General features: G+C 41.7%; 1 protein-coding gene across 5 annotated transcripts in view; it reads right to left on the bottom strand.

Moving 5' to 3' along the window:
• Positions 1 to 17071, bottom strand: part of LOC123975727 (fibroblast growth factor 14-like) — a 105361-nt gene that overhangs the window by 57865 nt on the left and 30425 nt on the right. The window contains exon 1 of one of the 5 annotated variants that reach the window (XR_006826151.1): positions 2923 to 3585. The exons of 2 other annotated variants lie outside the window; for them this stretch is intronic. Coding sequence is in view for 1 of the 3 variants with exons in the window: in XM_046057444.1 (XP_045913400.1) it covers positions 2923 to 3115 (193 nt within the window). In the remaining 2 variants the exon portion in view is untranslated. Of the gene's footprint in view, positions 1 to 2922; positions 3586 to 16256; positions 16297 to 17071 lie in introns of those variants that run through there. 2 more of the 5 variants (XM_046057444.1, XM_046057457.1) reach the window with 2 other exon arrangements.

Here is a 17071-nt window from a genome sequence, read left to right on the forward strand (position 1 = left end):
GCTTGTAATATCAGAATACCTTTCCTGGCTGGTGGTGTGACTCAGCCGGTGGGAGCTTTGGAGGCCACATGATTTATTTTTCGACTGAAGCTACCAAAAGCCAATATTTTATGGCCGTGATCATCTTTTAATTTGCCCATCATGCCACAATCAAATCCTCCACTCAAACACTCGAAGTCAGACTGATGAAGTCGTTTTAGGTGGGTTAGCGGCTCTGAAATGTGGCTGACTTCGCTGCAGGATTGAGTAAAATCCTCCCACATCAGTACCATGAGTTCTCTGCTCAGACGTCTAATTACTAATAATAACAACATACTGAGACTAGCTGTGGACAAGACAGAGCCTCCGTCATACGAGAAGGTAGACTGATTTTTAATAACAAATGGCTCCATGTCAGTCTAACACTAGCTGATAAAGGAATGCAAATTTTAGCTGTATTGAACCACATCTTAGATCGAGTAATGGAGGCTGCAGTCGGGTCTGTCTGTCTGTCTCTCCTTCACAAAACCTCTGGAAGACAGTAGGGATGTTGGCAAATGTCTCTCACACACACACAGCACAGAGATTGTGAACGTTGCCAAGCTTTCACCAGCAGCTCTCACAGTGGAGGGAGAGACGGAAGGAGGGAACAGAGGAGAAAGGAGGGAGGAAAAAGAGAGAGGAAAATAAGTAAAATGAAGCCGGAAGGAGAGATGAAAAGATCTAAGGTATGTGGGGAGGACTGGGTGGAGAGGAGGAGTGTGGTCAAATTAAGGAGGACAAGGAGAGAGGGGATAAGGCAGGAAGGTGACAAAATGGGGAAGAGAAAGGAGGAACAAAACTGCAGAGGATCTGAAGGTAAGGCATGAGGAGAGGAGGAGACAATAAGAATAAAGGAGAGATGAGAGCAGAGGAGGCTGTAGAAAAGAAATTTGAAGCTGGAAGAAAGGATGAAAAGATCTAAAGGTAGGGAGGGGAGATTAGGATGGAGACGAGGATAGGAGGTAGAATAAAGAGATGAAGAGGGGAAGAAAAGAGGTAGGAAAGAAAGGTGACAAAAAGGGAAGAGGAAGGACAAAAATGCAGTGGAACTGAAGGTGATACATGAGGAAAAGCGGAAGGTAAGAAGACAAATCAGTAAAGATGGAAAGGGGAGAGGAGAGTGGAAGAGAAAGAGAGTGTGAAGGAGGTAAAGGAGAAATGTGTCAAAAAAGGGGAAAGGGGAAGAGAAGGAATTAATAAAAATGCAGAGGAACTGAGGTAACACATGAGGAGAGGAGGAGACCGTTTTCGTCTATTCTTCGCTAAAAGGAAATAAGGGAACGAGGCAGACAGGGGGGATGAAAAGATCTAAGCTAGGGAGGGAGAATGTGATGATATAAGAAGGGTGGTAAGATTTAGGGCCAAAGGGGAGTAAAGGTAAGGAGCACCAGGAGAACAAGGTAAGGGAGATGGGTAAGGTAAAAGAGGGAAGAGAAGGGAGGAATACAAATGCAGAGGAACACAGGAGAGGACGTGGCAAAAAAGACAAAATAAGGTAATGGGAAAGAGGAAGGGAAGCTGTTCCTCCTAAAGTAAAGAAGGAGAGAAGGAAACAAGGGAAGTAAGGTAAAATGACGCTGGAAGAAAGGGGACAAAAAATGGAAGAGAAAGGAGGAGAAATTGTAAGGAGAGGCGGGTGCTAAAGGGTGAAAGGACAAAAAATTAGGAAAAGTATGTAAAATATACATTTCACATTAGGTCAAAAGGCGGCACGGGGAAAAATTAAAGAAAAATCAGAGAAACTGAAGCTAAGACATGACTGAGAGGAGAGGACAAAAAGAGAAAGGAAGGCAAGAAAAGGGAAAAAGGAGATGAGAAGGAGGAGGGAGATGAAGAGAAAATGAGATCAAACTCCCACCATGATCTGGAGCCCGGCTCTCAGATCCCACACACTCAGACCAAACTGGTGAAACCCCATTCTTATTAACATGAGTCCTCACGCTCTCCTCTCCTCTATCCCTTCCTCCTCTCCTCCTCTCATTTCCTGGCTCCTTCTCTCCTCCCTCCATCCATACCTGCATACACCAACACCTGCTGGTTTCTCACACAATCAATTGATTACAACAGCACTTGTCACCTCTGCTATTGAACGCTTATCATAGCACACAATCACAACATTCTCATTAATCTTTGATGTCTGATTGATTTGATGTTGATTTAGATTTGAGTGGGACCTGAAATCTGAATGGTGGGATTTTTTACTTTTACTTTTTGAGCAAAAACCTGTTTCTAAGAGAAAAATCAAAATTAAGTGGAGCAAAGTGTAATTTCAAAATAAGAGACAGAGTGTTAGTTTTGTTCCTGTCATTGTGTTTTACCTGACATTCCTCTGATTACGATCAATGTGAGGGGGCTTTGTGAATTATGAGCTGAAAGTGAGAGAGCGAGGTAGAGATGCACAGACAGAGAGAGAGAGAGAGAGAGAGAGAGAGAGACCAGACAGACTAATCTGTGGCTTCAATAATGAATGTACCTGGAAACTACTGAACCATAGGGCACTACAAGACATGACAGTGTGTGTGTGTGTGTGTGTGTGTGTGTGTGTGAGAGTGAGTGAGTGAGTGAGAGACCACAGAGGAGAGAGGGGGGAAAGAAAAGAGGGAGAGAGAGGGGCGAGTCTGTCATTCTGTTTCTGCATGATTGGGGTGTGTGTGTGTGTGTGTGTGTGTGTGTGTGTGTGTGTGTCTGTATGGGCGTGCGCGACCGTACATGAGTGCACCAGCCAGAGCGTGCGTGTGTGAAGGTGGTTCCGTATGAATGCGGCCGCGCGTAAAAAGTGTACACGAGTGCATGTGTGTTTGTGTGTGGAAGGGCGCGCGCATATGCATATCAATACATTTGAGTGCGTGTGATTGTCTGTGTGCATGCACGTTTGTCTGCCCCCCATTTCCCCCTCCACACCTTGCCTCCGTAGCCTCCTCTTCTTCAAGCCAAATATCCGGACTTTGGAGAAGATGTCGACCAGGTTCCCGTTGCACAGCCCCTGCTTCTTACCGGGGCTCTTCCGCCGCCGGTGAGTTGTCGGTCGGTGGGCGTGTTGCTCCCTCGCCTGTCGCTTCTGCCGGATCAAACCGCTGGCGATGGCCGCAGCCATGTCTCCGCCGGAACAAAAACAGCCCCGTCTCCGTCCGTGTCTCCAGTCTCTTCAGTTGTGTCCACCGGAGGGGACGGAGCGCAGACAAACCCAGACACAAACCTCCAGTCTCCGCTTTACCGGCTATCACGGCCCCATACTTCAGCCACAACGCGGTAAAGTCCAAAATAAAAACACCACTTCACGTTACAGCATATTTTCTGTTGGCGTTATTCCCCAGGCCATTGATTTGAAACGTTTACCTGTCCGTCACGTTTCACCGGTCTGTCAGTCAAATAACAGCAGCTGTCACTGAACGGCTCCTCCAACCGATTTTACCGGACCCCGAGTGTCAGTTTGCGTTCCCATGGTCAACAGGCGACACAAACAGAAACCCCCTGAAGAGGAGAATTATGCCTCAGAAAGCAATATCTGCTCTCTCCTCCGAAAACGTCTGTTTGTATTCCGCTGACTGAAGCGCAGAGCGCGCGTGCAGCCGCGAGCCGCTCCAGCTGCATAAAACTAGCGAGAGTAAGAGCATCACCGGAAACAGGATGGCTTGGTTTTCAAAGTGAAAGCCTTTTAGGAGTTGTGTTTCTCAAATGTATTATAAACATTTATGACTCACTTTTCAGACATTAAAATATAACCTTTTACAGCACAATAATTCGTTGCAGCCTATTCCTATTCATAGCTTATTATTATTCTTTTATTCTTCTGTCAGTTTGCTACTTGTTGCTGCCATCAAGTGGTCAATTTTCATCTAATCTATTTTTTTTTTACATCCTTTTTTTCTCTTAATAGAAACACAACTAGGCCTAACAGTTTAAATGTATAGGACACATGAAACCATTCTGTTATAGGCCTGCCTTTTCTTTAAAGTCATATTAGCCACATTATGTAGGCCTATATGATTTATATTTGCTTTGCATGACAAACTTTCTCACGCAGTATCACAGTTTAATATTGTGTTATTAATGACAATTTAGTGTGATTCCTTTAGTCCTCTTATAAAGTGCCCATTTCTTTTTAACTATGACCTTTAAGTTTCCGGGTACAAGCTGCAGAACAGGTATAACTGTGAAATTTGTTTTCAAAGTCTACGGGGAATAGCCTACTACTGTGAAATATGTTTCATAGCTTGCATTACTTATTAGTTGTTATTGCTATTTTGAAAGAAGTGACCGGATGTCCCTGTAACTGTCGCTCTGGATGGTTTGACGAAATCGAAAGCGCGAGCGCTCCCTGGAACCGCACCGTTACTGGAGCCACGCGCCGAGCGACCAGTCACACACGCGCTCTCGGAAACAACCTGTCACTCTCGTTACTGCCCGGTGAAGAGGTGTGTGGGGACGACGTCACCGGGTGGAACCGGTGGCAGGTGCTCGAGCGGGGTTCTAGAGCAGAACGTATAGAACGATAGAACACCGGAGACTTCACGAGCTTCCTTTGCCATTTGACTGAATGGAACAAACTCTTGCCTCAATAAGTAAATATAAGTTGTCCAGCTATTACAACCCTTCATTTTAATAACGCCGTGTTGTCTTTGATCACAATGCACAAGGTCATCTCTAGTTTTCTTCCTGAGCTCGGCCACATGGTCAAACAGGTGTGAGGTAAACTAGGACAATGCTTTCATGTAAAGTGGATCACTTTTCATAAACGTGCTCAATACGGCATTTGTGTAATATTCCTACATGTCAACGTCAACACCGATGACGTTGCTCCAGATGTTAGCAACAACCATTTCACAAAAACACGACTGCTGCCACTGAACATTTGTTATAATGGTGCCTCATTTGCTGAAAAGTGGCACACTTTTTGTGAACCCACCCTATAATGTTTCCATAGGAATTAAAGGTGTGGTAAGAAATTTATTTCAGAAGCATTTTTGTCATATTTCTTGAAATGATCTGACGCAGAAATGAAAATAATCCGGTGGCAGTGGCTGTCAGGACTGTAATTAGCACTGGCTTACCTGCCTGCCAGCGCACTCACTGCTCATGAAAATGTGTTTTGGGGCTTTGGCTTTGGAGAGTAGGGGGGTGGGGGGGATTTTTCAAAATCTAGCTGTCACTTGCTAGTTTCTCCAACTACTCCAGCTTTAAGGATATTTGTCAATTTTACATATAGGATAATTCTAATATTTTTAAGACTCAAGACATGCATTTAAACACATTAAATACTTTGCTTTGAATTATAATTTGTGTATGATATGGGTTTTCCACTAATTACCTCTTCTTAAAATTAAATAAACCAATAAATAATAAATCCATAATCTATGGATATGCAACTGTTTTTATGGATCCATGGCAATTTTAAAATTCTGGCAACAGCCCAGCCTTGTACATTATTACTTCACCTTTTGTAGGCACAGAGCATATGAATTGTTGAACATTTTTCATCCCGGTCATACTAATTTCATTTTTTGGACTGACTCAAGTATGTTAAGGAAGGTAATGCAGACAATGAAACCTGCTCCCCTCATTACCACATCCCACACATTCTCTCTGCATTCAGCTCATGACAGGCTGTCTGAATGAATGGTTTAAAAATGCAAGAGGTGGGCTAGATTGAAAGGCTGATAAACTGGAGGGCTGCCTGCCTCACATGTCTGGTTTGTCTACTGTACACGTGCTTTCAAACAGGTTATCCAGATGTAAGAGTATACTACAGGAACTACTGAATACACTCACATTTCCTCCATAACAGTGTGTGTGGCAGGTTGTGCAGCACTGCACTGAGCCACTATTTCTAACAATCAGTTTAAAATGTTGTGCTCAGATGATTAAGACTTTATCATACAGCATTACATAGAAAGAGTACTATTTTTTTTGTCTTTCCAGTGCAGCATGTAGGTCAGCCATCTCTCCAGAATAAAGAGCTGGGCTGGGACCCAGTTGGACACAAAGAGAACTGAAATTAAATGCTCCTCTCTTCTGGGAAAACTGATATCAAAGAAAATCACAAAAGCTTTTCCAATCTATCTGCCCTTACAATGAATAATGGCCAGCAAAGTTGGGCAGTGCAGGTCTCTGAAGGGAATGACACAATTCATCAGCTGGGAATAGTAATTCCCTCCAATATACAGATCCAGAAACAATATATTTAAAATAAAAGACTGTTCAATGCTTTGGGGTAGATCAAAATATGTTTGACCATAATTCCATTAAATTAGCTTTGGATATTCATAGATCTTGTAAGGATTCATCCTAGCGTCTTTGATGACTGTCACGTCAACTTTGCATAAAAGATATTTCACTATCTAATAGGTTGATTGTCATTCAATATGCTGATTGCAATCATTTCCCCAAGGGGGTAAAGTATTTAGATCCCATTTCTGTTATGATGTTTGTCAGTCTGGGTGATCATAGTTCAAGGCTGAAGCGTGGCTACATTAAAAAAGGTAATTATCTCACAATAAAATAACATTTAAAACAAATATGTTATTGGTTCTAGTAGTATTTGTTGCCTGCATTTACTATATTTATCAGTATTATATATTTTTATTTCCGAATGAATGAAAGTCCTATTCATTCTTAAGTGCTTTTGTCTTATGTTGTGTGGATCCAAAAGGACCTGAGGGCAGCAAGTGAAGCATATGCAATTAAAAAATAATCGGATGTCGCTTTGAGGCTTCATGATGTCAGAGGCAGGTAAGAGCGCATGAACTGAAACATTTCAGCACCATGGACAGCGAATAGCCTCTCTCTGACACTGCCTCGCTCCTTGTCTGTATTCGTGTCTGTGCTATTCACACACACACACACACACACACACACACACACACACACGCACACACACTTTATTAGGTACGACCTTGTGAGTACCGGGTAAAACCTTAATTCTTCGTGGCATACTTTCAACAAGGTGTTAGAAACATTCCTCAGAGAATTTGGTCCATGTTGACATGATAGCATCACACAGTTACTGCAGATTTGTTGGCTGCACATCCATGATGCGAATCCCCTATTCCACCACATTGTGGAGGCCACTGTTGCACAGTGAACTCATTGTCATGTTCAAGAAACCAGTTTGAGAAGATTTGGGTTTTGTGACATGGTGCATTATCCTGCTGGAAGTAGTCATCAGAAGATTGGTACACTGTGGTCATAAAGGGATGGACATGGTCAGCAACAACACTCAGGTAGGCACTGATGTTTGAACAATTCTCAATTGGTACTTAGGGGCCCAAAGTGTGTCTGAACTGTTGATACAAGGCAGGATGGATCCATGCTTTCATTTTGTTTTACGCCAAATTCTGACCCTACCGTCTGAATGTCGCAGCTGAAATCGAGACTCATCAGACCAGGCAACATTTTTCCAATCTTCTATTGTCCAGTTTTGGTAAGCCTGTGTGAACTGCACCCTCAGTTTCCTGTTCTCAGCTGACAGGAGTGGCACCCGGTGTGGTCTACTGCTGCTGTAGCACATCTGCTTCAATGTTCGATGTGTTGTGCGTTCAGTTCAGAGATGGTATTCAGCATACCTTGGTTGTAACGAGTGGTTTGAGTAACTGTTGCCTTTCTGTCACCTCGAACCAGTCTGCCCATTCTCCTCTGACCTCCGACACCAACAAGGCATTTTCGTCCAACTGCCGCTCACATATTTTGTCTTTTTCAGACCATTCTCTGTGAACCCTAGAGATGGTTGTGCGTGAAAATTCCAGCAGCTCAGCAGTTTCTGAAATACTCAGACCAGCCCGTCTGGCACCAACGACAATGCCACGTTCAAAATCACTTAAAATCCCTTTTCTTCCCCATTCTGATGCTCGTTTTGAACTTCAGCAAGTTGTCTTGACCACGTCTACATGCCTAAATGCACTGAGTTGCTGTCATGTCATTGGCTGATTAGCTATTTGTGCAAACAAGCAATTGAACAGGTGTTCCTAATAAAGTGGCCGGTGAGATATATACACACACATATATACACTATATATATATACATATATATATAAATCCCCCTCTCACCCTTTGCGGGATGGTATGTGTCATCCTCAAGCTCAGGTCCTCTACCAGAGGCCTGGGAGTTTGAGGGTTCTACGCAGTATCTTAGCTGTTCCTAGGACTGCACTCTTCTGGACAGAGACCTCTGATGTTTTACCTGAAATCTGCTGTAGCCACTCTCCCAGTTTGGGGGTCACAGCCCCCAGTGCTCCGATTACAACTGGCACCACTGTTGCTCTTACTTTCTACAGCTTTTCTAGCTCGTCTTTCAGCCCTTGGTATTTATCAAGCTTCTCGTGTTCCTTCTTCTTGATGTTGCTGTCACTTGGGAATGCCACATCTATCACTGCAGCCTTCTTCTGCTGTTTGTCGATCAACTCGATGTCTGGTTGGTTAGCCATCACCAGTTTGTCAGTCTGGATCTTGAAGCCCCACAGGATCTTAGCTCAGTCATTCTCAACTACCTTAGGAGGTGTCTTCCATTTGACCTTGGGACTTCCAGCACATACTCATGGCAGATGTTTCTGGACACTATGCCAGCTACCTGGTTATAGTGTTCCATGTACGCACTTCCTGCCTGCATCTTACACCCTGCTGTTATGTGCTGTCTCAGGGGCATCCTTGCACAGTCTGCACCTACACACATATATACACACACATTATGTACATATATACACATTATACACACACACACACACACACACACACACACACACACACACACACTATATCTCCAAGGTATTACAGAAATATGATAAATATTTCTCTCCTCATGCCCACTAGGTGGCACCAGAGCATGTCTAAGATCCCAGACAGTAGGAGTTCACTGATTACAATATTAATAGTGGCAGTACATCAATAACACTGTGGCAGCTCACAGTGTGTGGTACATAATGACCAGTAGCAGTGTGGGACCCTGCAGAGACAAGACTGCTCAAATAAATGCTATAATAACCAAATGGAGTTCTGAATGCAGAACTTATACAAGAGCTTATCATCAGATTTCAGTCTTTGAGAAGTGAAAATATGTCAGTGTCATTATGTTTTTCTTCATCTTGATATACTTTGCTTGGTCTTATTTAAATACTCATATAGACAATCCAACAGCAGCAGTCTACCATCCTGGATCTTCTTCTCTTGTCCCATTTCAGCAAGTAAACCGAGTCTTTGACAGGATACCGGGCTTTTTCCTTATTTTTTCTTTGATGCTATTGACATGCTACTATTTAAATACAGACATAGCCACTGATTTGCCTTTGCCTGTCTCTCTCCCAGACAGCAAGAAAAAAAGAGAACAAGCAAAGATGTGTGTGTACTTGTGTGTGTGTGTGTGAGGCGGGGGTGTGTATGCTGTTTTATCCAGGTCAGTCCAAGTGAAGGAGTTATGAATAAATCAAAGCCACATTTACATTAAAATTCATCTCTTCTGCTGCTTTTTATAACACTGGTGGAAGGTGGGACACAGCTCTTAAACTTCAAAAGAAAAAAATCTTTGCACCCCATCCTTTCAACTACTTCTTGCAGCATCCATCCCCATAAAAAAACACCTCTACCCATCCAAAGCCTTTCTGCTTCATCGTTCAGTTTGCAAGAGAACACACATACACACACACACATACACACAACAGGAATATCCCATCCTAGGCTCTCTCTTAAAAGAGCACACACAGACACAGACACACACTCACACTATTCTTTTCTATTGTATTTGAAGCTGCATGCCCGTGTGTCTACACAACTCCTCTGTGTTTTTGCAGAGGCAGCAGTGCCCTCTACAGGCACCATACACACATCATTATCACAGCAAATGACATTCATTCAAACAAAAAGAATCAATGGCCAATATTTTAAATGTATTAAGCAGGTTAAGAGCTTATTAAAGTATAAAAGCTCAGCAAAATTCAATTATTTTCTTGGAATGGTCATTCCATTTTATTTTTATTCAGCTTGAATAAATATTTTCACAGTGGCTGGTTTGTCATGTGAGTTATTGAATATTAGTAACAACAATTGTGATTGTAATAATACTTCCTAATAATTGTAATGTTCATTTGGGGGCCTCTGGTGGCTGCTGGGCTGGCACTGAGTTGCTTTGTGCCTCAGCCACCGTTATGTGAAAATCAACTTTCATTACGATCAAACCGCCAGCAATATTTCAGTATAGGGAGCAGCTGCAACAAGGATGAGAGCATATTAATGTACCTAGATCAGATACAAGCCCTTGCTTTACTGTAGAAGTAGTGGGAGAACCGGAATTAAAAAAGGAGAGCATAGCAGTAGAAGTCAAATTGGGGCTAACTGGCTGTGCGTTTATAAGAAATGTTTCAGGGCTGTCGATAACTGTAGATAGATAGATTCATTTTGTGGCCAGGTTTGGTATAAAACATTTCAGAAGATGACTCTTCTCATTTTGTTGATCATTCAATAACCTTCCCTCTACTGCCAACCTCAGGAAAAATGTATGCACATCTAAATCTAATACTAATCAAAGTATGTTGCCATGACATTTGCTGATCACATTGATTATTAAGAACTCTTTTTATCCTTATTACTGGTCAAGAATAATGAAATCCTAAGGAACAGAGTGGAAATTAAAAAAGGATCATGTTGTTCATGTGCGGGTTTAAGGGTTCTGTTAATAGCATTGCAGCACTCAGGCTGCTGAAGTGCATCTATGGTGTGACATCAGACTAAAAGAGAAGTATGGTAAGTTTCCAATTAGGAAACAGACATCCTGGTTAAAAGAGTTTTAAACAACACACCATTTCTGCGCAAAAAGGCCAAGGGGGAGTGGTCACTGAGTACGTTGTTACTGAATAAACCCAATGAACCCACCGAAAACCGCAACATTGCAATGGTGAAAAGCAAGACTTTCTTTGACATTTCAAGAAATTTGTTCTCAAACACCCAGAAAGGAGTGCCACCCACGCCAACGGAGAAAAAAGGAGTTATTATACAGTACACGGCACCAAAACTGCTCAACTACCTTGACAGAAGTACTGAACATGTTGGGTGTGGGAGGATGATGATGACTGTTTGGTTCTGATCTTTGTTTCTATGCGTTCACCAAGAGGCTCATACATATTCAGTAAATTAGAGGAACTGTGCTTGAGACCAGACGGGGTACTGGATGGAGGCAGGCGTGACTTTTATGTACCTACAAATTTTAACATTTGCTCATAATATTGTGAGTTTGTTGCCTTATGTGAAGCACTTGTAACTTGTGTTTTGAAAAGTACTCTCTACGGTTCACGTCCTACTGTGGGCCTGTTTTGGGTCAGCCGATTGGGAAGGAACTTTTCTGTTTCAACATGACAGTGTTCCCATGATCAAAGACAGATGCATGAAATAATTATTGGTGTTGAAGAACTTGACTGTCCTGCATATATGTCCTGATCATAACCCCATCCAACACCTTTAGGATAAATGGGAAAGCCAACTGCGAGCAAGGTCTTATTAACTTCGCTGATGCTCCTGTGGCTGAATGGGAGCAAATCCCAGGAGCCAGGTTCCAAAACCTGGTGAAAGCCTTCCCGGAGGAGTGGAGATGTTATAGCAGATAGCAGAGAGGAGTTGTTGTAGCAGCAGATTAACGCCCATGCTTTTAGAACAAGATGTTCAACTATACATATTAGTGGAACCATCAGTTGTCAATATACTTTTAGATTTTAGTTTTAGAACTTTACCATATAGCTCTCTTTCAGGAATAGTTAATCCTTTTGGGAAATTAGTTGTTCACGTTCTTACTGAGAGGATTAACATCAATCAAGATGCATAGCATAGCATCTAGACTTTTGTTCAATTAAACCTGTACAGAGACCTATACTAAAACCTAAGCTCACCTGGCAACCAGTGTTATAAACAGAGACGGTGCACCAAACTGTTGGGAGGATGGATATGCTGTTTGTCTAGAACTAGCTACAGCACATAACTCGCACTAAATTCACTGTCATCTTTGTACAGATTAAAACAACCGCGAGTAAGTGTATTTTTCATCTTTGGACAGAGCCAGGGTAACTGTTTCCCCCTGCTTCCAGTCTTTATGCAAAGCTAGGATAACTACGTCCTGACTCTGCATTTCAAACAGACATGAGATGGTATCTTTTCTTCTCACTCTCATAAATAAAGTAAATATATTTATATACTTCCCAAAGTGCTGAACAATTCCTTTAAGATGGAAGATTCACCTTGTGAATGAATGAAGTTCACACTAATTAAGCTTCATTCATTCTCTCCATTTTATCAATAAAAGATAGATTTATAGCAGTGCTCAGGGATTACTTGTCAATCCAACAACACCTCTGTAGGTGGGGCTCTTCTCTTTTGTTAGGGGACTGTGGCAGCTCGTGCTAATGAAGGCTCTGAACAAACTGAAGACAAACATTTATGTGTTAAGTTACACTGAATCCAACGGCCATAAATGTCTGTAAGTCTGGGCAGCAGAAGAGAAGAGTTAGCAAAGAGGGGACGATGGAGAGAGATGAGAGAGGGGAAAGAGAGACAGGCAGGGATGCAACAGATGTGGGTGGGTGTTCCCCAGACAGGAGTGTGAGGATAGCCATTCTAAAATGAGCAGGATGAGTCATAGTTTACGCTCAGACACCCGCCCACGCACTCACACACACACTCGCAGAAGCACCGACACGGGGAAGTCCACTGTTACCAAGGTAACGAGTGATTAGTGACGCAGGTGGGTCTCCGAACGGAGAGAGACAACACCTGCCGAATGCTGAGAGGATAACACAAACACACACACACATCTGGCATCAGTTACATTCATCATACTGCATTGCTGACTTTCTTTCTAGAGTTGACGGGTTTGTCTCTCACACACACAAACACACACACACACACACACACACACACACACACACACAATTACCAAACAAACTCCTCTTTTCTCCTCCCCTTGACTCTTCTCCTTTCAGTTCATCTCCTTTCCTCGTATCTCTGTTCTGTTTCCTCTTCTCTCTTCACATTAATAAATAAGGTATATCTTATCTTATATTGTCTCCTCTACTCTTGCCTCATCTCCTTTCTTTCTTTCATCTCCTCTCCTTTCCTCTCCTCATCTACCTTTGTAACATCACCAACTCTGCGGGAAGGAAGAGGGAGGGAATGGAGGGACTAAATTATTCATTCACACCCCCTTTCTCTTTTCCTCCATCTCTGTCTGCTGACACTACAGTCTTGAAAGCTCCTCCCCCCTTTCTCTCTGTTATACGTGTTCCTCTTTTATCACAAATTTCTTTCAACACCTTTCTTGCTTGCAGCAAAAAAACGATACAGGAGAACAGGTTATAACAGCAGAGACAGAGACAGACCCACAGACACGAACACAACCAGATTGTGTTGACAGTCATGTTTAACTAAGTCTTAGGTTGCTATTCATCTGGAAAGACCACTGACTCAGACAAAACGCCATTTTACTTTGTGAGCCATTTGACCTTACAGGACTTAAGTTTTAGCGTCATTCTACTTAACTTTCCCCCGGCTTTGCCATATTGGCTGCATAGAATGAAACAAGTGGCTTGTTTTACCGCCTGAAACACTAGTTCTTGTAAATTAGCTCAAAAATCTGCGGGTTTGTAGCAAGCCTTGAGTGTTATTGGGTTTCTGGACTCTCATTGGAGGCAAACAGACAATTTTTCACACTGACTTGAGTCAATTTTGAAAATTCAAGAACAGAGTGTCATTTCCTCAACTTTTGTCAAAATCTGTGGTCAAGTTTTTTCTGTGACCAACATGCAAACAAAGCAGAAGAGATTCAAATCCAAATTTACATCTGCTGTTAAATGTGTTTAACTTCTAAATTCGGGGATGATCCAAATAGATTACATAGATAATATACAATATATTTAAACTCTATTTTATTAGGAATATATAAAACACTATCTGTGTATTAAGAAATCTCCTGTCTGCATACCAAGCAACGCCACATCGGTCTTGACCCCAAGGTGAAGTACTTCAGACTCTTAACAGCAAGACTTGGATGTCAGTAATGGAGTGCTTCATGAACCGTGGTCCTCTCAACACCTCACATATTACCTATTGATCTCTCCTTTTAAAGCGCCCTGTTTTCAGCTTCAGGGACATTTTAAAGGGGATATCCCAAGGAAGTGCTTTTCTAATATTTCTGGCGTTGTTGGTACTTGTGAAGTAATGACGATGAAAGTAAATTCGTGTTAGTCGAGCCTTTTTTCCCGACAAACTGTAAAAAAGAAAAGACTGTACTGGATGTGTCTAACTTATCTTTATCCATTATGGTTGGCCAGTTATTGGATTTTACAGGAAAATAAACTCACATTTAAAAAACAACATAATTACATAATTATGTAAGATTATGGTAAAGGATAATCCTAGATATATATCCAGGTACATATGTACATTTAGGATATATGGTTCAGTAAATTTGATCTAATTGTATGAAGCAGTATTTCAATATGATGTCGTTTTGATGCATTTCCCTCCATTTTTAGATTTTCCCAGAGAGTTCAGGGGTCACAAGCAGCTCCAAGAGCAGGTATAGTCATCACTGACAATTTGCCATGCAAGATGATAACAGTTAGAAATGAAACAGTTCCGCGTCAGGTCGGTTACATAATCGCTCCAGATCTTTCCCCAAAAAGTCAGAACTACAGAGGGAGACGGGAGGAAGTGGAGAAGAGGGAGAGGTGGAGGTGTGGGGATGGGGTAGAGATAACTTCAGAAGCTGAAGGGAGAAATCCTTCAAGCAAGAGTTTGAATTAAGGAGGTGCTAAAAGTCAAAGCTGGATGGAGCTGACGGAGGGCTTAAAGTGATGTTTATCTAATGTGAAAATATAGTTAGCAGCTCTACTGTGCACTAAGTCACAATCGCCATTTGTTGCACTGCAGTTAAGGTTATTTTTTACCTCATTTTTATCACATTATATCAAAGGGTGTTTGTGAGTCTTTACTTAACAGTCTTATAGGAGAACATGAGAACTAGACAGCAAAGGGTTGAGAAGGGGTATACAAACTTATTGAAGGAATCTAAATGATAACATAAGGAAAGTCAACAAATTCAAACATAAGAAATAAAAAGAAAATATGTATTAATCATCTTAAGAAGCTAATAAGAAGCACATGTTATTTCATGCTCTCTCATTCTCTCTAAATCTCTTTAAATAGACCATGCAGTGCAGTCAGTGAAGCAGACTGCCATGATAACACTTCATCCCCTCTCTGTTATCCACACAGGTCTCCTCCACCTAACCTACACATCATGACTGGATTTGATAGCAGACTTCTATGAGACCGCAGCTTTCAACTAGATTCAGATAGCGTGTGCCATCACTGTATTTCAATTAATGACTAGTGTCCATCTGCTCAAACACAAAGAATACCCAAGCCACCATGAAGATCTCTTTCATTTTGAGATGAAACAATCAATCTGCTGGACGGTTTTCAGCTTAATCAGCCATGACCGGTGCCGATCTGTCTCACATATTTTACATAGGGGATCGCCCCCAGGTATATTAATGGTTGTCAGCGTAAACTTGGCAATGAAACAGAGAGAGGCAGAGACGTAACTGGTATTACATTAGAAGAGGTTATTTTACAAGCACGGACCAGGTAAAGCAATAGTGAACATACCGACTAGTGCCAAGGTCATGTTGGTCTCAATCATTTCATCAATTCATCAGCTACTGTACGTCATTAATAACAAGCCTCCTCCACACGCGGCTCACCTGCTGCTGTGAAAACGGAATCGCGGGTGAGAAAATCCAAAATGCAACTGTGGGCGACTTTAAAAAACACACTGCTGAGGAATAAGGTCAACAGAGCAGCCAGACACAGGAAGAGAGAGACAGGTGCAGGTGTGTGTCTGAAGGGAAAAGCAAGGAGAGCAGATTAAACTAGTTTGTGAGTAAACATTAAAATAAGGTGGAAGATTAAGTAGAATGAAAATGGTGAGATAAGAAATAAGCTACTAGAAATAGGGTAGTGTTTTCTTTCAAATATTAACAACTAAAATATACAAGAGCCACTGAGCCATGTTGGATTTTATTTGTACAAAAAACTCTGTCCACTAGCCTAACCTGGAGCGCTTTTTATTTTGAGATGTTTTTGAGTGAGAGAGAGAAGGTCCTGTAACTTGGTGCAGTTTTGGAGAAAATGTAAAAGTTCATTAAATAACTTTAAAAAGTTCAGTACGTTTATTATTCATTAATAAAGTTTTATTATGAACATACCATTGAGTGGACCCCAGGAAGAGTAGCCAATGCTTATGCTGGTGCTAGCGGGGATCCTAATAAAGAAAGAGTTTTCCATTAAAGAAAAGTTACAAAACTGTTTGTGTATGAAAGAACAAAAATTGGAATTGGCCAAAGTCAGCTTCAGCAGGTCAGATGGAAATGGAAAATTGTAACTGACACATCTCTACTTTAATTTGTTGATTTATAATAAAAACAACCATGCTGGATCAGGAATTCCATTCACTAAATCCATACAGCAAAGTCCATGCAGTAATTTTCCATTAAAATGTCCAAACCCATTTTGTCTATTTTGTCTGGACTTCAACTGTTTTTCAAAAATACATTTTTCCTTTTTCTGATCTGGTTATGGTATGGTTAGGCACAGAAAATATATCATTACAGTTAGGAAATTAATGGAAATTGAAAGAAAACTCTTTTGACAATAAGTAAACAGGATGTCAGGTGGTTGTGCGACACTACAACATCACATTACTTCTGTATTTGCTTCTGAGAGACAAAAATCTTTATTCACAACGTTATAAGAGAAGAAGAAGAAGCTGACCCATGACCTTGCTCAATCTACCCCAGTGGTTCCCCTTCTTGTTACATTCCTCCTGTAGAACCTGCTGAGGTGTCGTATTATTGTACAGAGCAGTACTGTAGTAGTGCAGTGTATTGCTGGAGAAGGATAGTACTGTACAAGAGTGTAGAATTAAGTTGGGATGGTCATGTCCCTGCCGCTAATCAGATAAAAGTTATTCAGAGCATCAGGGGGTACCTGAGAAATATTCCAATGTCTGTTATAGTTTTGG

The sequence above is a fragment of the Micropterus dolomieu genome, linkage group LG01 (assembly GCF_021292245.1).
Source record: "Micropterus dolomieu isolate WLL.071019.BEF.003 ecotype Adirondacks linkage group LG01, ASM2129224v1, whole genome shotgun sequence".
NCBI classification, from domain to species: Eukaryota; Metazoa; Chordata; class Actinopteri; order Centrarchiformes; family Centrarchidae; genus Micropterus; species Micropterus dolomieu.